This window comes from Sphaerodactylus townsendi, linkage group LG15 (genome assembly GCF_021028975.2).
Source record: "Sphaerodactylus townsendi isolate TG3544 linkage group LG15, MPM_Stown_v2.3, whole genome shotgun sequence".
NCBI classification, from domain to species: Eukaryota; Metazoa; Chordata; class Lepidosauria; order Squamata; family Sphaerodactylidae; genus Sphaerodactylus; species Sphaerodactylus townsendi.
The window spans coordinates 21,842,550-21,869,226 of record NC_059439.1 but is presented as its reverse complement, the minus strand read 5'-3'; the positions used below and the strand labels follow the sequence as shown (position 1 = coordinate 21,869,226).

Genomic DNA, 26,677 nt, shown 5'->3' with positions numbered 1-26,677 from the left:
CTGCCCTCAGCCCTATGTCAGGGGTGGGTTCTAAAACTCGCACATCATGAAAGACATTGTATTTGCACCAAGAATTGCGAAGAACCTGTTGTACATGTACTACACCACTGCCCACTGTATAGTATTGCTAGGGCAAAACTATTACTTCCCCTACTTGTGGGCACTGATTGCCTATCCCAGGGGTAGGGAACCTTTAACACTCAAAGAGCCATTTGGACCCGTTTTCCACGGGAAAAGAAAACACTTGGAGCCGCAAATAATTTTTGACATTGAAAATAAAGATAACACTATATATATAGGGTTTTTTTAACCTTTTACTCCGCTCATTCTGAGAAGCGCATGGATGCACCCGCCCTGCTGCCTTTTACTCTGCTCATTCTGAGAAGCACATGGATGCGCCCGCCCTGCTGAAGCCGGCGGCTCAGCCTCGCCGGCTGCCGGGAAAGCGCCCACCCCGCTCCAATGGGGCAGGCGAGAGGGGAAACCTGCGGCGCGGCCCAGCCAACCATGGGCAGTTGGTGCACCCACCCTGCTGCCTGCAGGGTGGGCAAGGATGGGGCCAGTGGCTCGGCTCGTGGAGCCACAGTGCAAGGGCAGAAGAGCCGCATGTGGCTCTCGAGCCGCAGGTTCCCTACCCCTGGCCTATCCGATCTGCATAAGACTGTATTTTCACTGAATCATGAAGATTTACATATTTTGGAAACGACAGCCAAGTTTCTTTGTTACGTTATTACAATTCGCTCCAAAATTGTAATTAGCATTACATTTGTATTGGATTTGGATTTGGATATTTGTAATTACCATTTTTACTATGCCTTTATTGAGAAGTGTCTTATATTCTTTTAATTGTTTATCTTCACTTTGGACCTCTTGTGCCATTAAAGGTTATATGTGTGTATGACTTGTTGAAATGTACAGAAGCCTAGTCCATTTTTTGAATTTCCATGTCAGCTAAGGGATTTGCACAGAACCTCCAGTCATATTGTGCAGCTGTCTGTTTTCCACTCTGAAGACACCCAAAATTTTCTACCTGAAATGGCCACTTCACCTTGCCTCATACAAGGGCTGTCTCATGGCTGCAGCAGCAATTTACATTCTAAATACACTACTATATTTACAAGAACTTTCAGGAGGGAATGGGGGAACCAAGGAACATGGGGGAAACTGTCTTTATTATTATAAAAAAAGGTGAGGAAAGTCATCAAGATGTCTCTGTTAGGAAAGATTGCAGAAGAAGTATGCACCATTAAATTAAGAAAAATAAAACCTTAAAAAAACAGGTGAGAAAACAAACTGAAACTCCCAATCCTATTATTTGTGCCAAAGAACTTTTGCCTTGAGGCTCATACTAAACAGAAGTCCCTATAAAGCACCCCACACTGGCATTAGTCGCTGACATCCATTAGTATAGCATGCTTGTATCATATTTCTGTGTTAGATACCAGAGCCAACTCGAGCTATTTTGTAGCCTTTGCCAGCTGCCCTATCTGCAGCATCACCTCAGATAAGCTGGAACTCCTGAAATTATTGCCTATAGCCCTGCTCTGTAGAATTTCTATAGGATTTGTTCTGTAGGATTTCATGTTTGGTAACTGGATATCACTACTGCCCAGCTGTGCACCAACCATCTCGTTTAGGGAGAAGATCTACTCAGTTCTACTGTGCCCTATTCAGTAGCTAGATGGAAGGGTGGATCTACCTTGCTCAGTGCTTCTAAAACCTACCCTCTTGGTTGGTCAGACTACTGCTAAGTTCTGTCTTCCTGACTTTAGTCTTTCCGCTCATGGTGGCCTGTCATATAAGATTACAGCTTTCTCACTTCGGACCTTGTTCAAGGCTGAAGTCCAGCCTCTGCTAATCTGGAACCTTCCTGCAAACTGGGGCTGCTTCTAAGATCGGGATCTATTTGTATGGCATGGGTTTTTTCAGTGGTGATCAGTCCAGGGCATTTCTCCTGGGTGCCACTGACCAAATCAGTATTGTTCCCTGTGGGGCCTCTGAGCGGTACCCAGGGATCTGTTTCCTTGAGGTGGCCATCCAGTGGACTCTGAGTTGCTTTGGAGCTGTCCACCAGCCATTGCAGATGTAAGTACTTGTGCACCTCGATAGCAGGGCTGCGACGATCAGGGTCAGTAGTCATCAAGCGACGGAACATGCCCAAGATGCTGATGGTAAAGCCTTTCCATAGGCCAGGAGCCTCCCCTGGCACTGTACGATTCTGCCAGATACTAAATTCCTCAAACTGAGGGTCAGGGCTCATGGCTACATCCCAAGGAAAGCAACCTGTGGCAAGGCAGAACAGCAGCACCCCAAAGGCCCAGACGTCCAGGCTGGAGTCCAGAGACAGAGTATCATTGCCCTCCAGAAGGCATAACTCGGGAGGAGAGTAGGGCAGGGTGCCAGACATGGCAGCTATTGGCGTGCCCTCCAGTCTTGTCAGGCCAAAGTCACCCAGCTTCACCAGCCGGCACTTGTTGTCAAAGAGCATCACGTTGTCCAGCTTTATGTCCCGATGCACCAAGGCTTTGCCATGCATGAAATCCAATGCCTCAGCCAACTGGGCCGCACACCTCTTCAGCTGTACCTCAGGAATGCCCTGCTGTGAGGAGAAAAAGTAGGAAAGGTTTGAGATAAGCACGGTTGCCTAGGGAACAAGACTTTGAGAAGCTCCTTGGCATTAAGTTCTTCTCAACATTCATTAGTTCAAAGTACAGTGGGAGCAGCAGTGGCATAGTGGTTAAGAGTAGGTGCATTCTAATCTGGAGGAACTGGGTTTGATTCCGTGCTCTGCCCCCTGTGGAGGCTTATCTGGGGAATTTGGACTAGCCTGTACACTCCCACACACGCCAGCTGTGTGACCTTGGGCTAGTCACAGCTTTTTGGAGCTCTCTCAGCCCCACCTACCTCACAGGGTGTTTGCTGTGAGGGGGAAAGAGAAAGGAGTTTGTAAGCCCCTTTGAGTCTCCTACGGGAGAGAAAGGGGGGATATAAATCCAAACTCCTCTTCTTCTTCTTCTTGTCTGCCTGACTTTCTCCTCCCTACCACTAATCATGATCTGTTATTTTGTAAGCTGTGGTCCCCATTTCAAGAACTTTGGACTTCCCCCATTTTCAACAACTTGCCTTGTACCTCATGTAGTTTCCTTTTTGTTAGCTGACATTACTCCTGCATTTATGCTATCTGGAACCAAATCCTTGTCTGTTATAATATCTTTGGCACGCTGCTGTAACTTCCTCTGCAGCACATACAACCACACTTAGTTATTTAGGTGGGAAAGGGTATAGCAGCATAATTTTCTTTTAGCAACTGTTCTGTTAACTGTTACTGATATTTGAACTGTGGTTTTATTGGATGCTTCAAGATCTCTGACCAAAGGAGCTTATTGTTAATAAAGGTAAGGTATGTGTATCATTTTCTCTTTTGGCCATAGAGTTTTCAAGGCAAAAGACTTTTGGAGGTTCTTTGTCATTGTCTGCCTCCACATGGGCTAAGAGAGTTCTGAGAGAACTATAACTAGCCCAAGGTCACCTAGCAGGATTCATGTGGAGGAGTGGGGCATCAAACCCAGTTCTCCAGATTAGATCCCACTACTCTTAACCATCAAACCATGCTGATATGTGCTTCCTGTCATTTGAACTTCAAAACCAAGAGAAACCTGGGTTGACGTTACAGCTGAAAGTCCCTCTGTGAATTTTTTTCCTTACATGATGTCTGACTTGATCCTCAGCCTTTCTCTCGACATATGTCAGCACTGCCATCCTTCTTGCATTGTGAGATGCTCTTTAATTCCCAAGACCCTCAAAGTCCACCTTGTCCCACTTCTTACCCCAGAACTCAGAATGGCACAGAGATCCCCAGCTGGCGCTAATTCCTGCGCAAAGGCATAATGTGTAGATGTCTCAAAAGCAATGCCAGTTGTTCGGAGTAGGGCATGGTGTGAGGAAAGGCAGAGAGCAATGCAATATTCCCTCAGGAACTCTCGCCTCCCTGTCCTTTCCTTGGACATCAGTTTCAGCGCCATTGAAGTGCCTGCAAGCAATGAAAGAAAGCTTCAGTGGTTGGACAGCATGGGGCAAATAAACCAAATCTGGGGGTACTGTGAAAAGAACAGCAAATAAGGAAAACACCACTTTATCCAAGCTGCTGTAGGCAATTGCTCTAGGAAGGGAAGTAAGTGCAGTTTAATCTGTGCATGCGTGAGTTCTTAAACAGCAAACTCTACAGGTGAGATCTCCCCACATCAGAGATATGGCTAGCATGGGGTGGAGTGGGAAGGAAGGGACCATCCACTCATGTCTCCTCCCCAGCAGCTGTGTAAATGCTCTTGTCTGGACAAAGAAAAGGAAATCAAGGATCTTGGCTCTTGTACTGCGGAAACAGAGAAAATGAGGGATCCGATCATTTCTAGCCTCCAAGAAGATTGGTCACGCAGCATCTCACCTTCAAAATTTTAGCAGCTAGTGATAAGAACATAAGAACAGTCCTGTTGGATTCATTTACTCCAACTGGATGTCCCCAGAAAAACTACAATAGCCTTCTCCCTTTTCTTCCAACATCTGGTGGATATTTTGCCGCCAGAGGGAGAGAAAGATTGCTGACAACACAGAGACTTGATGTTAGTTAATAAAACAAACACTTTATTTATGGTATAAAATTTGGCCATAGCCAAGAATTTTATTGGCTTGACAGAATAGGCGTAAGGCGCAGCATGGGGGTCTGATCCGGTGCTGAGCAGCCTTGTAGGCTGTCCCTCAACACCCGCTTTCTTCAAACCCGCCTGTTTGAGGAAACAGAACCGACTAGCCAGTGGCAGGCAGCAATGAAGGGAAAACTCAAGTGGGCGCTGGGCCGCTGTTAGATAATTTTCCAAACACATATGTATTTGAATTGTCGAAAGCTTTCATGATGGGATTCAACTGGTTGTGGTGGGTTTTACCAGACCATGGCCACACAGCCCAGAAAACCAACCACAACATATGTATTTATTAAAAATTTAAATCATCTATGCTTGTAAAAGGCCCATAATAGTCTGCCTTTTGTACACAATATCGTAAATATGTTACACAGCAGGGTCCTAAGGGACACTTTTTTTATTCTTAAAAACAGACCTACTGGCCTTCCTCTATGGTTAAAAGTAATACAATAATACAGTGTGTAGCTGCCAGACTACAAATAGCAATTATGACATTTTTATGAGTGAGACCAATTGTAGAGAGTTGTTCAAAACTGGCACTCGGGTCTTCCATGCAAAGTCATGTCTTCTTAAAGAGTATACTGCAATCTGCCAATTTGACCTAATTCATTTGTTCCAGACTAGAAGAATTTCCTTTGACAGACACACTACAGGATTTTGCCCTGGGCATGATTGGCACATTGCTCTGCTGCCGGGCACGTTTTCAGCCCCAAAAGTACATGGTTGTACTCAGCCCATCCTGCTGATTTCGGCAATATATAGATTTCCCCCTTTTTAAAAAAATTATGAGCTGCCAAGACACAATACGAAAATTGGCACGGATTTTGAAATCGTGTCTTTGTGATTTCAAAGGCAGCTCATTGGAAAAAATTAAAGGGAAAACTGTACATTGCGAGAATTTTTGTTTGTTTGTTTGTTTGTTTGTTTGTTTGCTTGCTTGCTTGCTTGCTTGCTTGCTTGCTTGCTTGCTTGCTTGCTTGCTTGCTTGCTTGCTTGCTTGTGTATACTGCCCTCCCCTAGAGGGCTCAGGGTGGTGTCCAACAATCATATACAAACATTTAAAATCCATTAAAAATGATGAGCTAAGTACAACCATTTACTTTTCGGGCTGAAAATGTGCCCAGCAGTGCAGCCAGCAGAGCAAATGTCCCGGGAAAACCTTAAGCAAAAAGGGGCAGGCACAGAGAATCCCTGCAGCACCCCCAAAATGTCAGGCACGAGTGGCAGGTTTAACCATCGGGTGGGAAAAATAGAACATTTCCTGAACTCTGCACAGCAACAGGAGATGACTTGCAGATGACTTGAGGGGGTGGGGGAGTCAGTAGTTTTGCATCCTCAAAATAGGGCATTCGTCCCCTGTAGATAGGGCTGGCTCTTCCCTTGCTTCTTACCTGGTGGGCCACTGAGAGTAGCAGAGTGCTGGACTAGATGGACTCTGGTCTGATCCAGCAGGCTTGTTCTTAGGTTCTTACGTTCTTACTGCCACAGCTGCAAGACCCTGTGCTTCAAGGTTAGCCAGCTTGCTGCTCTGACTGCTGCGCCTTGCCAGGAGGGTCTCCGAGGCATGCCCAGCGCAGCACCTGCTTGTTGGCAGCTGCCCACAAGCCTGGGATGACACAGCTAATTAATTGCAAGACTTGTGAGCCAGGAAACAGCTTGGACTTGAGCTGCAATTGAACCTGAGCCAAGGCTTAATTGGAGCCAGGGCCATAGCCCCAGACCCTGTTTTTTTTAATTCTAGATCCACGACTCAACAAAGCTAGAATCAGTTCCAGCTTGGAAATGAGGATGCTGGCTGGTGAATCTGGTTCACTTCTCTTTTTCACTAGTAATTTCCCTTGAATTGACGGTCCCCGGTTGTTTTACAAAAAAAGGTCACAACTTTGTCGGGGCAGACTGTGGCTGACTGGTAGAGCATCCCCTGGGCAAGCAGAAGGTTCTAGCTCAGGGGTAGGGAACCTGCGGCTTGAGAGCCTCATGCGGCTCTTCTGCCCTTGCACTGCGGCTCCACAAGCCGAGCCACTGGCCCCATCCTTGCCCAACCTGCAGGCAGCAGGGCGGGCGCACCAACTGCCTGCAGCCAGCTGGGCCGTGCCGTGGGCTTCCCCTCTCGCCTGCCCCGTTGGAGCGGGGCAGGTGCTTTCCCGGTGGCCGGCAAGGCCAAGCCGCTGGCCCCATCCTTGCCGCATCCATGCGCTTCTCAAAATGAGCAGAGTAAAAGGTTAAAAAAAATCAATATATACAGTGTTATCTTTATTTTAAATGTCAAAAATTATTTGCGGCTCCAAGTGTTTTCTTTTCCCGTGGAAAACGGGTCCAAATGGCTCTTTGATTGTTAAAGGTTCCCTACCCCTGTTCTAGCTTCAATCTTTGGTATCTCAGCTCAGGCTGAGAGCTTAAGAGCTGCCACCAGTCTTCAACGATACGGATTTAAGGAGGAGGAAGAGGAGTTTGGATCGAGTCTCCTTTCTCTCTTGTAAGGAGACTCAAGGCGGCTCACAAACTCCCTTCCTTCTCCCCATGACAGACATCCCTGTGAGGCAGGTGGGCCCGAGAGAGTCCTGAGCAAACAGTGACTAGCCCAAGGTCACCCAGCAGGCAGGGGGTAGGAGCAGGGAAACAAATCCAGTTCACCAAGGCTCCTTCCGCACATGCAGAATAAGGCACTTCCAAACTGCTTTCAGTGCTCTTTGAAGCTGTGCGGAATGGCAAAATCCACTTGCAAACAGTTGTGAAAGTGGTTTGAAAACGCATTCTTTTGCATGTGCGGAAGGGGGCCAGATAAGAGTTCTCCTCATCAAACCTGGTAAATAACACCCCATTAAAAAGACAACAGAACACATAACAATAAATCTAAATATATTGCTATGTTACTAATGTCTACTCATCTTATACCACTTTATGCCTTCTCATGGAAAGTCCTGTGGATTTAGAAAGCATCTATTAGTGACACACCACCACCCCCAACCCACCAGTTTTCACAGAACTACATGCCCAAAGTTCTTTGAAACAGAGGTTGGTTCTTAAATCACCTTAAACCCATAGTGTAGATATGCCTGGGTGGGGGAGATATTCTAATATTCTAAGGAGCAGCAGTGGCGTAGGAGGTTAAGAGCTCGTGTATCTAATCTGGAGGAACCGGGTTTGATTCCCAGCTCTGCTGCCTGAGCTGTGGAGGCTTATCTGGGGAATTCAGATTAGCCTGTACACTCCCACACATGCCAGCTGGGTGACCTTGGGCTAGTCACAGCTTCTCGGAGCTCTCTCAGCCCCACCTACCTCACAGGGTGTTTGTTGTGAGCGGGGAAGGGCAAGGAGATTGTAAGCCCCTTTGCGTCTCCTGCAGGAGAGAAAGGGGGGGGATATAAATCCAAACTCTTCTTCTTCTAATAACCTCAAAGTACAGTCAACTCAATGCCAGTGTAGAAGTCCCCCATATTTACTTTCATATTTCTGACAGGGAATTTCACTCATCTTTGGAAGAAAAGATAAGAGGGTGAAGAAGTAGGGCCAATGTTTAGGGGGGGGTTTCAGGCAGCTAAACTGGGTGGCTGGACAGGTGTGCAAACCTTGTCTTCCTCTGCCTCTGGTCAACCTGCTGCTCAAGAGACAGAACAAACCTCCTTACCAGGAGATGCAGGGACAAAGACAGGGATGTAAAAGACATTTGCCACATTATTCTTTGCAGAGTTCCACCAGCCTTAATCCACTAACATCAATAGGCTTAGACTGGAATAATGCTGCGTAGATTGCACCATTATAGAGACTCCAAGGCATTGTTCTGGTCCTTGACCAGCCTTACCTCTCTCGTGGTGCTGGACATGTAAGACATGTCCATAGGAGCCGCTGCCCAGTTCCTTGACAGTGCTGTATTTCTCCTCAACCTCCAGCTGAGGTAAGCCACGAGAGGTCAGAGTCATGAGTTGTTCCAAGAACTCCTCGTTATCTTCATCGTCTTCCACGTTAGTAGCTGAGCTGGTGTCTTCCTCACTAACAGAACCTACAGGGAGAATGGAGGGGGAGGAAAGAGATAACAGAAGCAACCGCTGAAATCACTGTGCGGAAATCCATGCTTTCTTTGATGCTTTTCGATGCAGGCTGAAAACCAAAATTCGATGCATGGCGGCAGTTCACCTCCAACTGAAAGCTTTACAGGTAGCCACCAGAAAACGTTTATTTAGATTTGAGTTTCCTTTAGTTGGGGTAGTTCAGTGGGTGGTTGTTTTTAGGGGGATTGTATTTGCATTTGATTTTTACGTTTTTATTTGTAGTTGCATAAATAAATGATTTAGCATTTTTAAAAAGTAGGCACCAGAGGCACCATAATACAAGGAGGCACCATAATACAAGGAGGCCCTTACAAATAACATCACACACTGAATTTAATACATACTTCAGACTTAGGGCGGGAATTTACACATACTGTGTCCGTCACATCAGTAGCATTGTCGGATGACTTTGCTGTGTGAACGAGCAATCAAAGGCTACTTGTCGTGTTGTTTATCTCCTTTGTGTTCCCTTCTGGTTGGATTCTCCATTACACAAACATTTTCCCCTCTCTGGAACTCACTCCACTCTGCAATCTGAGAACATCTGTGATTTACGAAAGCTCTCTAAGGCTGATTCCGCATGGGCCCAAAAAAAGCGGTGTGAAAATGATGTGAAAACAGTATAAACCCTCTTACACCATTTTAAACCCTTTTACACCATTTTCATACCATTTTCACACTGCTGTTTTTGGCCCATGCGGAATCAGCCTATGGCTCTTTCCGCACATGCAGAATAATGCAAACTGCTTTCAGTGCTCTTTGAAGCTGTGCGGAATAGCAAAATCCACTTGCAAACAGTTGTGAAAGTGGTTTGAAAATGCATTATTTTGTGGGTCCGGAAGGGGCCTAAGGGTGACTTTTCAGGGAAAGTGAAGGGAACATGTGCTTTGCTTTCTTTGGGTTTCCTCTCTCCTCCCAGCTTTCCCCAACCATGCGACAGCAGTTCTTCCCTTCCAGTCCTTCTTTTAACCAGTGCAAACTGCTGCCATGTTCTTATTCTTGCATTTTCACTTGCATATGAGTTGGGGCTAGATCTGGGTTAGGAAATAACTGGAGATTTGGGGGGTTGAGCCTGAGAAGGGCAGGGCTTCAGAAGGGGAGGTACTTCTGCAGTGTATAATGCCATAGTAGTCTCTTTTTTTCACCAGGTGAACCGATCTCTGTTGCCTGGAGATCAGTTGTAATATGGAAGACCTCCAGTCATTACCTGGAGGTTGGAAACCCTAGTTGTAGCTGAAGGGGAATTTTGGCTTGATCCAGCCGTCCATCTCTTTTGTTGCTGAAGGCTGGAAAACTGGGAAGGGAGGGGGAAGAGTATTGTTAAATAACCACTGGACCCAAGCCAGCCCGTTGGCATCTCTTTACCATCCTGCACACCGCAAGGGAACATTCCCTTCATGCCTCTTCCATGTGTGTTAGCAAATGACTCTGCAGATTCAGATCCCTAGGAGACCTTTGCAAGTGAGATACAAGCCTAGTGCCTGGGAGAAGCAGGCTAAGGTATACTGGAAAACACAGTGCTGTATCCCAGGCATGTTAGAAGTCCAGCTAAGGTTGGCACTTGTCAGAGGTTTCCACATTCATTTGATTCTATACTGTTAATGCCTGTTGCCATTTGTGTGTTGCTTCCAAGATTATTTTAAAACTGAAAGTCATTGAGGGAGGTGGGGAAGGAATAAACCATATTCTCCTACCTCAAAATTTCTAGCAAAAAATAGAAACATCCAATCCAATCCAATCCAATCACCTTTATTAGGCATAAACCAGAAGTACCATACATTCCAAGTACAAAAATAGAAACATGTCTTCTAAGGTATTCTCTTTTTTTGCAACATCAATTGTTTGGGATATGGTTGGATTTGAGGCTGTTAAAGAAGCGCAATGCATGAAAGAATGGATTCAGCAAGACATGTTGGAAAGCAGCTTATATCAAACTGTTTTAAGATTTAAAAAGACCTTCAAGATTTGATTTTGCAATTGAGACGTGTCAATTCGATGATGGGCAGGCTTGGATTTACTGGAACCTCTATTGGCTTATGAGAAAATGTTCTCAGAGCAGAAAGAACAAACAACCATTTCTGGGGTGAAGTTTCTGCATTCTGCAATGAAACTGAAAAAGCATTCAGTGTACAATGTACTAAGGCTGATTCCACATGGGCCAAAAACAGCAATGTGAAAACAGTGTGAAAATGGTGTAAAAGGGTTTAAAATGGTGTTAAAGGCTTTATACTGTTTTCACACCGTTTTCACACCGCTGTTTTTGGCCCATGCGGAATCAGCCTAAGATTCTAGCCCTTTAGCTGTTGGATATATTAGAATGAGTGATATATGGAGCAATTTTTTGTAGATAATTTTATATAAGTGTTTTATCTGTTTTTTATCTGTTTTACGCTGCTTCTGAATGGTCTGTGGACCAAAATGAAGACTGAGAATACTAAATATTGAGAATTGAACCTTGGCCACATTTGATCATATTTTCAATTTTGTATACAATTTTAATTCCACTTTTTTGTAATTAAAAATATGTACTACTCTAAATAAGTGCCAACCCTACTTCTCTGTATCCTTAGAACTCAAAATAAAACAAACAAAAGACACACACGTTTTGCAAAAGATTTCAACTCAATCCTTCAACTTCCTGAACCTTTTTTAAACCTTTTCTTAACCATTTATTATTCGCCTATATATTATAACCATATATTACGCAAATGTCCTAAACAGGACATCTTCTTTTCTGTTTTGTTTTTTATATATTTCTGTCCAGGAATCTTACACAAAGCACTTTTTCAGTTACTTATTTTCAAAGGAAGCCCTGAAATCCTCACCCTGATCCATTCAAGCACATGCTTGGGACAGCACAATGAAGAGTAAAAAAAGAGTTAGGATTTATAACCTGCCCTTTCTCTCCTGTAAGGAGACTCAAGGTGGCTTACAAACTCTTTTCCCCTCCTCTCCCCACAACAGACACCTGGTGAGGTAGGTGGGACTGAGAGAGTTCAGAGAGAACTGTGACTAGCCCAAGGTCACCCAGCAGGAAACAAATTTGGTTCACCAGATAAGACAACTGCTCATATTGAGGAGTGGCAACTCAAACCAGGTTCTCCAGATTAGAGTTCACTGCTCCTAATCACTACACCACAGTGGCTCTACATGTTGCTGGGGCTTTGTTTGCTCCTGGCTGGTGGCAACATAGGAAGAGGTGATAGTAGGGTTGCCACCCTCTAAGTTAGGGGTGTCAAACTAGCGGCCCTCCAGATGTTCATGAACTACAATTCCCATCAGTCCCTCCCAACATGAGCATTGGCAAGGGCTGATGGGAACTGTAGTTCATGAACATCTGGAGGGCCGCGAGTTTGACACCTGTGCTCTAAGTAGTGATCTCCTGGAATTACAACACCCCTCTAGACAATATAAATCAGTTCCCCCAGAGAAAAAGGCAGATTTGGAGGCTTGACTGTATGACTTTATATTGTACTGAGATGCTTCCCCAAACCACCCCCACCCAGGCTCTGCCACCAAAATATCTAGCTATTTCCCAACCAGGAGTTGATAACCCTGGGCAACAGGTATAGCCTAAACCCATCATCTCCTGTAATCATGCTAGCTAGGTCCAGGAAGTGCCACCATACCTAGTTTCTTTGAAGAATGAAGTGTGGTGTGTTCAAGGTTGTCTACAATTGCTGAGCTGGAAGTCCAGTTGCCTGTTTTTGCTCCCCATCATCTCCTGAACTCATGCTAGCTAGGTCCAGGAAGTGCCACCATACCTAGTTTCTTTGAAGAATGAAGTGTGGTGTGTTCAAGGTTGTCTACAATTGCTGAGCTGGAAGTCCAGTTGCCTGTTTTTGCTCCCCATCATCTCCTGCACTCATGCTAGCTAGGTCCAGGAAGTGCCACCATGCCTAGTTTCTTTGAAGAATGAAGTGTGGTGTGTTCAAGGTTGTCTACAATTGCCTGTTTTTGCTCCCCATGTTATCAGAAGGCAGGCCTAGTTTTTGGTTGGGGCATAGATTCTTGATAATGTTATCACAAGCAGCAGGCCTAGTTTTTGGTTGGGGCATGGATTCCTGATAATGTCTGTTGTGGTTTTCCGCATCTATGACTGCTTGTGAAACATTAGGAGCAAAAAGGACCAGATCACAGCCGCACAGCCCAGAAAGCCCGCAACAGCCGGTTGATTCCAGTCGTGAAACTCTTCAATAATACCATCTTGATCATCCCAGTTGAGAGTCATCACCTTGAAGATGACAGAGCAGGGGCCAGTTTGTGGGGTGAGGCCATCTCCCCAGCTATATGGTGCATTAGTCACTTTGGAGAACAAGCCACCCCCAGCAGCAATGAGTCAGCTTGCAAATCCAGCACTGTAAAAATCACCGGCACAGACAGGCATAACATGGGGATTTGCTGCTAACCCAGCAACAGCCAAGAAACTGTATATAGCACTGAAAAACACTCCCTGAAGTCACCGTCTTACCATCTACAGCCAAGTTCTTCATCTTCCTTTCTAAGACTGCTTGATTTAAAGAAAAAACAAGCAGGGAGAAATCTTCCAGTAAGTAACTCAAGGCAGACAAATCACCTGAAGCTTCAGAAATTCTGAAACATTTTCTTGCGGAGATGCGTACATCTCCCAATTTCATTGGTGCGTTGACTTCTGAGGAATGAGGCATGCTTGCCGAGCTAATATTACCAATGATTCATAGCAGAAAACGCCAAGTGTGATTTGCAGTCCTTCCCTCATTCTGCACTTGATCCCCACTCTCCTCAGTAGTTTATTGAGGCATTGAATACGTACCAACTCTACAGGACTGCAACTGTGTTTGAGTGCCGTAGAGAGAGACACATCTCTCCATGACATGCCTCTGAAGATGCCAGCCATAGAAGCAAAACCAGACCATGTCCACACAGCCCAGAAAACCCACAACAGCCACTTGATTCCAGCTGTGAAAGCCTTTGACAATGCATTGCTGTGTTCCTCAACTCACAGCGAGGCTGACTTTTCTCCATTCAGTCATTGTTTAACCATTGGGATGTACTGGCTACAGAATCCAAGTGCACTATGGGAAGACCATAGGTTAGGATTGCCAGCTCTGGGTTGGGAAATACCTGGAAGTTTTGGGGGTGGAGTCTGGGGAGGGAAGTGACCTCAGCAGGATATAATGCCATTGAGCCCACCATCCAAAGCAGCCATTTTCTGATCTAGTTCATCCGGAGAACAACTATAATTGTGGGAGATCTCCAGCGGCCACCTAGAGCAGTGGTGGCGAACCTTTGTCACTCCAGATGTTATGGACTACAATTCCCATCAGTCCCTGCCAGAATGGCCAATTGGCTATGCTGGCAGTGGCTGATGGGAATTGTAGTCCATAACATCTGGAGTGACAAAGGTTCGCCACCACGGACCTAGAGGTTGGGAGTCCTGCAATAGCTTAAAATCCCCATCAAGCTTGCTGAGTAGCTTTGGCTTATTCTTTCTCAGACCAGAGAGGTTTGTTAGTATATCTGTCTGTGTAAATTTCTCTCCTACCCTTCAATCTACAATAGGATCTCAAGGTAACATATACCTTATTGACCAGTCTCCTTTTAAGAGGGTGCACTACTTTTCTTTCCCCGTGATGACTGCAAAGCAAAGATGAGAAAAGATAGCACCAAGTGAACATCATCATCGTTTTCACCGCCGTCAAACACGGTAAGGTTTATTTAACTCCATTTTGCTATGCTGTGGTGCAGCAGCTCATCAAAAGGGCTCCTACAGGTGTCTGCAGGAACAGGAGGCAGGGAGATTGTCACTTGAGGAGACCATCCTTGCAGCACAAGTAGAGCCGGTCCTCAGGTGCACACCTGTGGGGCAGGTATGGTAGAGCACCAGCATGCTGGGAAGACAATGGCTTGCATTTGGGACCACAAGTGGACCAGATAAGAGTGCCAGCTGGGTTACAGGGAGGGTTGAGGTTCATTCTGCAACTTGCAAAGGGGCTAGGCAGGGCCACCTTCCCTGGGGAAGGAAAAAGGGCACACCTTAAAAGCAGTAATCTGGAAGAACATGGGGCTGAGTCTGACTGGTGGAGGAGCTGGGCTGATGTTGTGGGGTGAGCAGGTTTCGAACCCATATGACCAGTGGTGGGATCCAAAAATTTTAGTAACAGGTTCCCTCGCCAGCCCCCCCTCAGCAAAGGGGGCAGAGGCATACCTAGGCAAACCTGAGCCCTGGGAAAAACCTGAGTTGGATGCCCCCCCCCATGGGCAGCCACCCCACCACGACCCCCCAAAAATTTTTTGCACCAGGTCATTTCTAAATCATCATCACATTATAGAAAATGCCCCAACTCACAAATCTGAACACAGCAATGGTGAAACACACAGGTTCTTTGATAGAGACTGGGGAGATAAAAGGTACGAAAGGCTGAGAATCAATGAATTGCAGTACCTGAAAGGGATTAACCCAGTTCAGGGAGTTATATTATTAGTCACAATTGCTATATGGAACCTTCACGTTCAAAGGCAGTATGCCTCTCGGGGAGGCGAGGGTGTGGAGATGGAAAAGCAGACCCAATTAGTAACCCCCTCTCAGCACACACAAATAATTAGTAACCCACTCTCGGGAACTGGTGAGAACCTGCTGGATTCCACCTCTGCATATGACTTCCTGTGAGTTCCTGGAACTGGCAATCTTTGTTGAACCTGCTGAGGTGCCTGGCCACAAACACCCTCTCATCTTTTGCATCAGATATGACAAAATGTGTGTGATACTTCATCTTTTAAAAAAAAATTGAAAACAGATTTTTAACTCTTGACATCCCAATCCGTACAAAGGGCATAGTCAGCCAATATGGTGTGCTACATTCTGATGCAGATGCAACCCAGAAGAATATACTGATTTAAAAGCAGATGAAGAGCTTAGATTTATATCACACTTTTCTCAACCATAAACAGTCTCAAAGTGGCTTACCGACTCCTTCCCTTCCCCTCCTCTCAACAGACGCCTTGGGGCTTTCCCCACTGATAGCGTTGAACTGGTTTCTACCTGGGTTCACCTCAGTGAATCCCCACTGCCACCGAGCTCAACATTGTTTTGTCCCGCCCCGCCCCCCCCCCTCAGAACTGTGACATCCTTGTCGCAGTTATGAACCACACTTTTCTGCCGGAAAAAGGTCGATACTGCTTTGAAGCTTTGAAGTGGAGAAGCATCAAAATGACACTTCATCCGTTCAACCAATCACGAGCCGCTTTTGTGGCATGCGCAGAACGGAAGAGTCGTGGCGGGCATGTAACTGTAAAAAAAAAAAAGAACACTCCCGTTTCCCGCCGTAACAAAAGCGCCAATCACGATTGAGGAGCAAAACAGGCACCAAGATGATCCCGCCCACTTAGCTCGGTTCCAGGGGGCCAACTCAGTTGCTGTGGGGACAGCCTGGAATCGCCCTCCACTGAAGGGAACTGAGTCAACCTTAGCTCCCTTCTGTAGTGGGGAAAGCCCCCTTGTGAGATAGGTGGGACTGAGAGAACTGTGACTGGACCAAGATCACCCAACAGGTTTCATGGGGATGAGTGGGGAAAAAACCTGGTTCACCAGATAAGAGTCTGCCACTAGTGTAGGGGAGGGGGGAATCAAACTGGATTTTCCAAATTAGAGTCCTCTTCTCTTCACCACTACACCATTTGTTTAGAAATTTATATACCACTGTTTTCCCCAGTGGGGACTCAACATCAATTCCTCCTTCATTTTACTCCTAGTGACATAGATTAGCTTGAGAGATCAGTGATTGGCCTAAGGTCATCCAGCAAGTTCACCTGGCAGAGAGAGCAATAGCATTGGGTCTCCCATATCCTATTCTGACACCCTAACTACTACACCATAGTGGTAATGCACCATACCTGAGCTTACCTGTGGGGGGGGTGGTAGCACATTGGTCCAAAATATACTGCTGTGCTTCTATAAGAAGTTCACCACTTAGCTGATGTTTGTAAGACTATATAATCCTAGGATGCACCAGTGACCCAGCCAAGATATACAGGACAGCAACCGAAGCAAAAGTGTTTTCCAAGCAGCCATAAATCGCCCATTTTCCAACTAAGACAGCACGAATAAGGCACTGACTGTCCTTTGGCAGGCTTGAATGTCCAGCTCCTCTGGTTTTAGAAATCACACCTGTCTTGACTTTATTCAAGAAATAGATGCGTTGGCATTCGATTAGGTAGTTTAGATCTCTATACAGCAGTAGCTGCAGTATCACTCAGTAAATAGAGAGAGGGAGAAAAGGGTGCCTTTTTACTCCTGGGGAGGGCATGGATTTGCTCTTTTTCCAGTGATAACCTTGCTGACAGGATAATGGGTGCTGGGTTGCTCTTGCGCAGCGATATTAGAGCCCCTGCTGAGACAGAATCTCACACTCTGTGGGTCCAGCCTTCGAGACTACAAGGACTCTGGACAGTGTTGGGACCATTGGGGAAAGGTGCCAGCAGCCACCTGCCCCATCGGTCAGCAAATAATTCTACAAAAACAGGGGCATTCTCCTCCCTGCCCCCTCCCCCATGAATGATTGCAGTCAGAAAAGCTCAATGTTCAAACTGAGGTGTTAACCACTGATGTGTTAACACATCGCACTGATGTGTTAACCACTGTTCTTTAGAACAGAAGTATGGGGATGTTGGGGAACAGAAGTACAGGGATGTTGGGGATGTTTCAGGATGGCTGTGCTCAATGCACTATAAAGTTCCTCTTTGGAGAAAAACACAGCCACACATAGGACGATTCCCCACTTTACCAGCTTCAACCTGAGTTCGACCTAGGTTCGCCAAAAAAGCTGTACCTCCCTGATGGAGTCAGAAATTTGACAGTCAGAGGGGGCAAAGCTGGGACAGACCCGTGTCGGACCCAGTGGCTGTGCGAGTACCAAGGTCAAACCAAGGTCGAACCTAGGTTGATTCAGCAAGTGGGGAATTAACCATATGGAACACGGCAAAATAATTCAGGGAGGGAACGTTACACATCCACTGAGTGAGAATATATTTTTCTCAGCAGCCTCCTTGAAGCGAAACCGGACAGTTTGAAATAGCTTGTCTCCAAGCTCCCGCTCAAACTAGCATGACAGATAACATTTGCTTGTTGTAATCAAACACAGTGTGTATTTCTGCTCCTCTGTTCCAAAGGACACTAAACTCATCTGCTGGCTCATGTGACAACTTTTTTCCCACTATTTTATTTTTTGCTTGGAACACTTAAGCCTGAATAAGAGGCCCTTTGTCATTGGAAAGCTTTCTTTCAGTATTTTTCACCGACCAGACGGTCCAAGATAAACACATTGCCTCCTTTGCTGTTGGCTTCCCATTCCTTTTGCTTTTGTTCTCTCATGCCTTCCAGCTGTCTGTGGCCAAAGCATCGGTTTAATCTTCCTTGAACCACTATAGCGACTAGGTGTTGATAGATTGAGCCTCTGTGAATATGTCTAATCCATCTCTGGTCCCAATTAGCCATTTAGCTTTGACAACAACCCACAGCAACAAGATCCGCCTTCCTCACTCTGCCCTTATTAATGGATTCTTGCTCTAAGACTGGCTCTTCTTCCTTTCTGCCTGCCAAGACCGAATACCCCCAGGGAAAAAATGGGGTTATTTTTCAGCTTCTCTCTGCCTTTCAGTGGAACCTTCTGGAAGGCAAAGCATTAAATCCTAAAGCCATCACCCTCAACCCCTTTGCTCATTTTCAAAGACGTCGTCATGGTTAACATCTATCTGTTTCTCCCCTGCTCTTCTTCAAAGGAACTCAGGCCCCTTCCGCACACGCAAAATAATGCGTTTTCAAACCACTTTCACAACTGTTTGCAAGTGAATTTTGCTATTCCGCACAGCTTTAAAGAGCACTGAAAGCAGTTTGAAAGTGCATTATTCTGCATGTGCGGAATGAGCCTCAGTGTGACCTATATGATTCCCACCACGTGGTTTATCCCAACAAGAAGTCAGGCTGAAAGGGAGTGACTGAGCCACATTTATCAGTGAATTCTGAAATTTGAACTGATGTTCCAAAGTACTGGAGGTTAACTTAGACTAGCTGAAGAAGCTGCAAAAACATCTGACGTGGAAAGTATTTGATGGGGCATTTTAATTTAGAGATCGCGAATACAAATAATTTACATTTTAATGTAAAACTAAGTTATTGTTTTAATTTAAATGTATCTCTGTATTGTTATAGCCAATGGCTCAAACAATAAATACTTGACTTGACTGTAGGAGAAATGAATATTTGAACCAATGCCTAGTCCAGTGCTCTAACCACTACGCCAGACTGGATCTCACGCAAGCAAGATCTGAAGACTCAAAAAAATCTAGGTCCAACCTGAATTTGTTGGTGTTAGATCTTGTTAAGAGTTCCACAACTGCTAGGGTTCCACTCTGGAACATGGGGAGTAATCCCATAGACGAGATATGTCCCTGAGCAGACCAGTGAAAGCTTGTTCCTAGTAGACCAATCACTCCACATTCAATGCATACCCTCCAACATTCCACAGAAAAGAAACATAACACACTGGTAGCAATTTTCATATCTCAGAGCACTTCCAGAGCAACACTACCTACCCATCCTTGATAACACATTGCTGAGGGCTTTGTTCCACCAACAGAGGACTGGATGTTTTTATTCTACAATCCTGCCACCCACTGATTTAAAATCCAAAAGAAGGTTTTGCTGCTTTGCACCTGAAACTGTAATATAATACAGGTTCAAAATATACCACGGCAGCTGTGGAATGTGAAATGCCAGGCAGGGTGCCGCATGGTGAGGATTCTCTGCGTTGCTTTCGTTGCTCCTGCAAATGCCAAAGCAGCACCTTCCTCCATCAACCTAGATTTGATAGTTTCCAGGTAGGGGCAGGGGAGTACCCATCACAACTCCGGACTATACCTGGGCATGGAATTTTTTGAAACGCAACCTCAAGTACATCCTTATGTCACTTATGGGGAAAAAAACACCAGAATTAATATAAGGTAGCTTTTGGAATCCTATGATTCTACCACAGAGTTTTCGACAATTTTTAGAGCTACCCTACGTCACTTCTAGTTTTTTTTCCAGAAGTGAAATAAAGATGCACTTGCAGTTGCGTGCCCTGCTATCTTCCCGTTCCCAGTATTTCCACCATTTTCCAGGCTTGACCTGGCAAACCTACATCAGACCCTTGTAGCGGCCACCATTTTCTCTGCATTTCCTTCCCACTACTCCACCAGAGGACTTACTTTTTTATTGTTGTAGTTCATTGCCATAGTGCCATATCATTGTAGGCTGAGCCTTGGTCTTCAGAGGCGCTTTCCTTCACCATATCATTACAGAACTATAGCTCCGTTCAGTTCGGTTACCTTTATTAGGCATCAGTTAAATTGAACACATTGAACAATACATTCAGAATGACTAATTGCTGGGTACAAGTAAGACGAAAACCGTAGCTACATCATTAGAGCGTTGAGGACATAGGTCATTTAGGAGTAACCAGATCTTAGCTTTATCTCCACCAAGCTACACTTCGTGCTTGGAACTGGGGCTAAACCTTATTTCATCCAATTTGGATATTGACCGTGAAATATTGGACACACCTCCATTTCAGAACTAAACCCAGTAGTTTGTTGTGGCATATGTTGGCAGACTCTTACCATTCCAGTTGGGACTTATTGGTACTTAACCAAATTAAGATTTTAGATTTCTCCCTGGATTGCCTTACTAATCTAAATGAAATCCTGATTCTCCAAACTATAAAGCAAAGAGTCCTTGATACAGAAAAACAAGCAATAGTATTGCAGCCTGTAAGACCATACTCACCAATGATTCACGGGATCTTACCACACGGATTTATGCTTGACTATTTCACTGATCTCTTATCCCCTTCTTACGACGTGCCTTTATGCAGGCACATCTCAACATATTCCTTTCAGCGGTCACACGTGGAAGATACTTTCGTGTTCCATTTCAAGAGAGACACTGCCAATGCCGCCAACACCAAAGTGAAATGGTGGAACACACACTTTTCTATTATATTCATCACTTTCAACTCCAGAGACTGTATACTGAACTGTAGCAATTGCTGATTTTTTTTAAAAAAAATCCTCCAATGTTTCAGGGATATGCAGGGAAAATGGAAGTGGCAAAGGACTGATGGTGTGGAAACGGTGTTGATATGATCAGGATCTTTGTAAGTCAAGAAAATCCACACCATTTCTTCCATATTGTACACTAATGTGCTTGAACTACATCCATCCCAAAAATATCAAAAACAGGTTTGGGAAAAACCATATTCAGGGGAAACTTGGAAATATGGTGATTTCTTATGGAAACTCAAATATAAAATATAAAGTTTGGAAGGTCTGGCAGAAATAAAAAACTTCATGTGTACAGAGAGGGAGACCTGGGGAGCTTGTTCATCATAAAGATTTTGCTTCTATCTAAAGGGGGGAAGTAAACTTGAAAAATTCTAGTAAAGTAAAAAAATCAATTGCAAGTACCCCAAAATGGGATTGCCCCTGGTAAATTGGAGCACAGCCCACTGGCTTTTCTTCTTTCTTCTCACAGCCTCCAGCTTTTAAGGGTTTCGCCCATAAAGGTCCCACGATTCCCATGTATAGTCTTTTTGATGGTCAAAGGGACCCTATTCCTTCATTTTTACTAGAAGGAAAGCTGGCTGGATCTAGTCCATTACAAAATACATAGTGTGGTCTGCCAGATAAAGTATAGTTCTCTGTAGAAACAGGAGATATTTTGTTCTCTAAGTATTTATTTCTGCTATATTATGTAAAATGAAAACAAGCCATGTATGGGAACGCAGGAAGGGAGAGAAATCACACCTTTGGCCGCCTGTGCAGACACCTAAAATTACTCTGTTATCTGATATCTTCAGTTTAAATGATTTTATCTATTCTGGGCCAAGTAGGCTCCCAAAGGGTTGTGCAATATACCAACTCTGATGAAAACAGTACCAAACCACTGGGGGGGGGGGGGGGGGGCTACTAATAAATAAAAATGTGTCATTGTTAACCTAACAGCATCATTTAAAATGATACCAGAGTCAAAAAAAAAATAAACACTTTAATGAGCCTCAATGAATTTTTCAGTTATTTTGTTTTTACTGTTTCCTACACTGGGGCTCACAACCCATGATTCTAGAACCAAATGTGGCTCAGTCTGAAACCAAGTAGGGTTGTATTGACAAGAAAATCAAAGCTTTAAGTTAGAATAGATTGGAGGGTTGGGTGAGACGGTAACATAGCCAGTGTTTGAAGCAAATGGCAGGTAACAATATTTTATGAGACTAAAGAGCTTTATAAGAGGTGGTGTACAAAAAAAAGAGAATAAACAGCTCGCTGCCAGGAAACCATATACAGGTCATTTATGTAGACGCTACATACCATTTGCTTAGCTGTGGGGTTTTCCTGTGTGTATTTTTGTTTGTTTATACCTGAGATTCTCCCCCTGTGAAGTGTCCTTAGCTGAGCCAGTATGCCATTTTGCCGACCGGCCCCTTCCTTGTTTCCATGCAACCTCCATTTGGGGAGGTTGCCTGCCACATATTTGGGGGGGATTGGGGAGGAATGCTGTGTTTGGTCTAGCATTACTTTGCTAGACCATGTAAATTTCAAGGTACGTTTCAAGGTTCTAGCATTCTAGCAATAGACCTTCAGTATTAAACTTTTTTAAAAAGAAAGCCCTTCTGATCATTTTGAAATGGTGGCCTAAAGAGTGGGAGAACCTGCTGTTGTGTGGATGGAAAAGGCATGGAGGAGCAAGAAAACCTGAAGAAAGTTTAATGCCTAGTGATTTCTTGCCTTCTCCCTGCAAAGCCAGAGAAAGTCTCACATTAACAGATTTGCAAAAAAACCCAGGGATTCTCTGATCTGAGAAGTGGGGAAAATGTGAGAATCACACCTGAAGGGAATGTACACTCAATGCAAAGAAGACTACAAGTATGCAAATGGCCCCAATTTTATGCCAGTGAACTAAAAAAAACTGCACAGAATTCTCATTTTTGTACTTGCTACATATTGTCTGTATCACTTCCTAGGATATAAAGATTGCCAACAAACAACACTTGGGCTGCAGAAACTTTATGGATAGTTAGTCAGTCTATCAATCATCAGTAGTGAGAAGTTGTATATTTTCAGTTTTGCAAAGAGGCTTTTGTTATAATGGGGCTTTGTCGATCACTTCCTCTGAATTTTGATGCCCTCTATTATACAGCATTGTTGGTGTACAAGATCTTCTACAGAGCATAAAATGGTGCTTCACAGATCTTACAATCTAAACTTTGATCATGGCAGGGAAGGAGGGGGGGGGGGGAGAAAAGAAAGTTGGAAATGGAGAAACAACAGTAACGGGGAGGGATAATAAGAAACATTGTACAGAGCATCAATTCTATTTGGGGGTTTTGAGCCTTAACTGTACAAACGGGGTAGAAGAGTTTGGATTTATATCCCCCCTTTCTCTCCTGTAGGAAACTCAAAGGGGCTTACAATCTCCTTGCCCTTCCCCCCTCACAACAAACACCCTGTGAGGTAGGTGGGGCTGAGAGCGCTCAGAAGAACTGTGATTAGCCCAAGGTCACCCAGCTGGCATGTGTGGGAGTGTACAGGCTACTCTGAATTCCCCAGATAAGCCTCCACAGCTCAGGCGGCAGAGCTGGGAATCAAACCCGGTTCCTCCAGATTAGATACATGAGCTCTTAACCTCCTACGCCACTGCTGCTCCTGTGATTGTGGCAAGTACGGTCCATTTACAGCCAAATTATGGAGACCCTGTAGGGTTTTCCATGCAAGAGATGGGCAGAGGCAATTTGGATTGCCTGCTTCTGTGTCGCAACCGTGGACTTCCTTGGTAGTCTCCCATTCAAAGTACTAACCGGGGCCAACCATGCTTAGCTTCCAAGATCTGATGAGATTGGACTAGCCTGAGAAATTCAGATATGGGAAATTCAGATGATGTTTTAAATACATTCATACGATACAGATAATGGTAAGTGGGAAAGACAGATTTGAAAATGGCCATGAAAACCTCAGCCACCCACACTACAACGCTTTCAAAACAACAATCTTGTGTTTACCTGGGTATTTATCAGCCCCCAGTTTGAACATAAGTTTTAAAATCAACAGTCAGTTGATAGGTACTGATATTTTGAAGGAGATCAGTGGTGATTTTGAACTTCAATTAGAAATTTACTTGAGGGTTTTTCAGGCTATGTGGTCATGGTTTGATAGTTTTGTTCCTAACATTTCACTCGCATCTATGGCTGGCATCTTCAGAGGTGTATTATAGTAAGATGTGTTTCTCTCCATGGCACAGAAAGAACCATGGAGAGAAACATATCTTATCATGACTTACCTCTGAAGATACCAGTCGTAAATGCGGGTTAAATATTAGGAGAAAAAACTACCAGACCACAACCACACAGCCTGGAAACCCCACAACAGCCATCTGAGAAAGCCTTCAACAGTGCATTTAGACAGAAACTTAAACTTACTTCCAAGTAACGGTGCCAAGCTTTTGCTATCACCGTCATGGACAAATGACGAAGTCATCCGTTATCTGGTCTCCGAATGTTGTGTTTCCATTACACATATACTGTGGCGTATTGAAGCTCACAATCTTGGGTACATTTTCTGGGAAGCAAGTGCTAGGATCATGCCACATCTTAACATGCACTCACGAAAGAACTAAGTGGTTTAAACAGTCCCATAATTTACACAGATGCTGTATCTGACAGCTTTGACTCTCAAAAACTCATACTTTGGAAATCTTGTTGCTCTTTAAAGTCCTACTGGACTCAAGTCTTGGTGTTGTACTGTAGACCAGCACAGTTACCCACCTGAAACTTTTACAAATAGAATGACATATTAACAAGAACATGCACCCTGTTAAATTGCACAACAGCCCCCTGATGTACAAAAGCGTCCTGTGGAATTAAAACATTTGCAGCTCCATCATTTCAGCTGGTTATATAAAACAGAATACTTTCCCCAGGCAGACAGACACAGAAAGTGACAGCAGGAAAACAGCAGAGGTTACCTTTATCTCAGTCGCGAGACAAAGGTGTTCCTCAAGCCCTTACCTTGGCACGGGAAACCCTTCTGAGCTGATGATGTAACAGAAGGCTGCGGCGGAAAGAAAGCCGCCGACCGGTCCCCTGCTGCCGATCCTTCTCTCTTCGTGGCTATTGCATCCATCTGCCCGGGTGTCATTGTTCTCTGTGCTAGGCCAGCTGCTTCTACCGTGGCCCGAACTGTGCAGACTGGGTCTGAGGAGAGTTGTGAAACAGCCCGAGTTTCCCTGAGCTCAGTCTGACGGTTGCGCCTGCAAGAGCCGAGGCTGCTCTGGCCAGCTCTAATCTCTCGCTCTGTGAGGGGAAGGCAACATGTGTCACAGGCGCAGACACAAGCCGGGCAGGCTTCCAAAGATAGGCAAGGGAGGGCAGCGAGATGCTGGCGACAATACAACGTGCCTGTGCTGACACCGGGCCTTTCACCTGTAGCCAAGGAGAGGCAGCCTTGCCTGAGACTAAAGGGGATTCAGGGCCCAGGTGAAGAGATGAAAATACAGGTATTATGGAGACTGAAAGACAGATGGGGGCATCAAAAGAAAAAGCATGGTTTAAGTGATACCAATGAGAAGAGAGGTGAGTTCCTACAGGTATGTGCATCATTAGCGCAGGGGCCACAACGCTCCGTGGCAGGGGACTCACTTTGGATGCCAAAGGTCTTAAGGTTGACCTTTGGCCTGTCAGTTAAGATGACAGGTGAGCTGGAAAAGGACTCCGCCTCAGACCATATTTTTATTTTAGGTTAATGTTATTGACCTTGTCGCAGCAAACTGGGCGGGCTGGCTGGAGTCTGAGCCAGTATAAGTTGGCTTCCCACAACGGCCACACCAAGAAACAGCTTGTGTGCAATTTGCTGACGATTCTGTGAATGTTGATCTTGTCAAATGTATTTGCTGCTGCTGGGTCTTCTGTTAGATTTCATGATTGCTGCCAGCAGTGGCTGTTTTAAACTGGGTTTAAATTGGAAATCCTTAGAGAAGGCTAGGGTGGTTGTTATTTAAAGTGATGGTTTTGAGACTTTTTTAAATGTTTTCATTCTTTCTTTCTTGTCTCGGTTAATGGAAGCCACCTTGAGTATTATGTTACAATCAAAAGGTGGGAGTATTGATCTACCCAATAAATATATGAAATGAATGAGCCTGGCTGCCAAAGATTGAACAGAATTATGTGACACCACCATATATGCATTTCTTTCAGTGGAAGCAGTTTGCACATTCCTCTATGAGCTATCCAGTGACAGAGATATGAGGTACTGATTGATATACTGGTGGGTGTGAATCATCCCCAAGGCAAGAGAAATGAGGTTCAAATCCCTAGAACAACAACAACCTTTATTTGGCATTTAAAAATAGGTTCTAGAGCATTGCCAGACAAATCCCTAGACATATTATTACAGTTGCTGTAATTGTTGTTATTATTAGGAACTTTGGATACTGGAAATAATGGTAGCCCATGGCTGTGGCCTTGTGGCACTTCTTGGAGACTCTCCCAAATCAGCTTGAACATAGCACATCTGCACTTCCTTTTCCATCAAAATTCTGACCTTTCTTAAGCTACCTTGAGATGTGCCTCCATTTCTCCAGGAAACAGAGGCTCATTCCGCACACGCAAAATAATGCACTTTCAAGCTGCTTTCACAACTGTTTTTGCCATTCCGCACAGCTTCAAAGAGCCCTGAAAGCAGCTTGAAAGTGCATTATTCTGCGTGAGCGGAATGAGCCATAGATAACCATCCCTTCATCTCAGGACTCTTCAGAGGCCCCTTCCGCATACGCAAAATAATGCATTTTCAAACCACTTTCACAACTGTTTGCAAGTGGATTTTGCCATTCCGCACAGCTTCAAAGAGCATTGAAAGCAGTTTGAAAGTGCA

The 26,677-nt window shown here is 44.8% G+C and overlaps 1 protein-coding gene across 2 annotated transcripts; it reads right to left on the bottom strand.

The window, feature by feature from the left end:
• Positions 1-642: 642 nt before the first annotated feature.
• On the bottom strand, positions 643-25,111 carry LOC125445333 (uncharacterized serine/threonine-protein kinase SBK3-like). Of its 2 annotated transcripts, none has more exons than XM_048518369.1 (4): positions 24,817-25,111; positions 8,497-8,694; positions 3,828-4,030; positions 643-2,599 (listed from the first exon to the last, which is right to left on the bottom strand). In XM_048518369.1, exons 1-4 carry the CDS (start codon positions 24,944-24,946, stop codon positions 1,832-1,834), a joined length of 1,299 nt encoding a protein of 432 aa, XP_048374326.1. In that variant the 5' UTR covers positions 24,947-25,111; the 3' UTR covers positions 643-1,831. The 2 variants fall into 2 exon arrangements, with proteins under 2 accessions (XP_048374326.1, XP_048374327.1); XM_048518370.1 differs by having other exon boundaries at positions 643-2,596.
• Between the last annotated feature and the right edge of the window lie 1,566 nt (positions 25,112-26,677).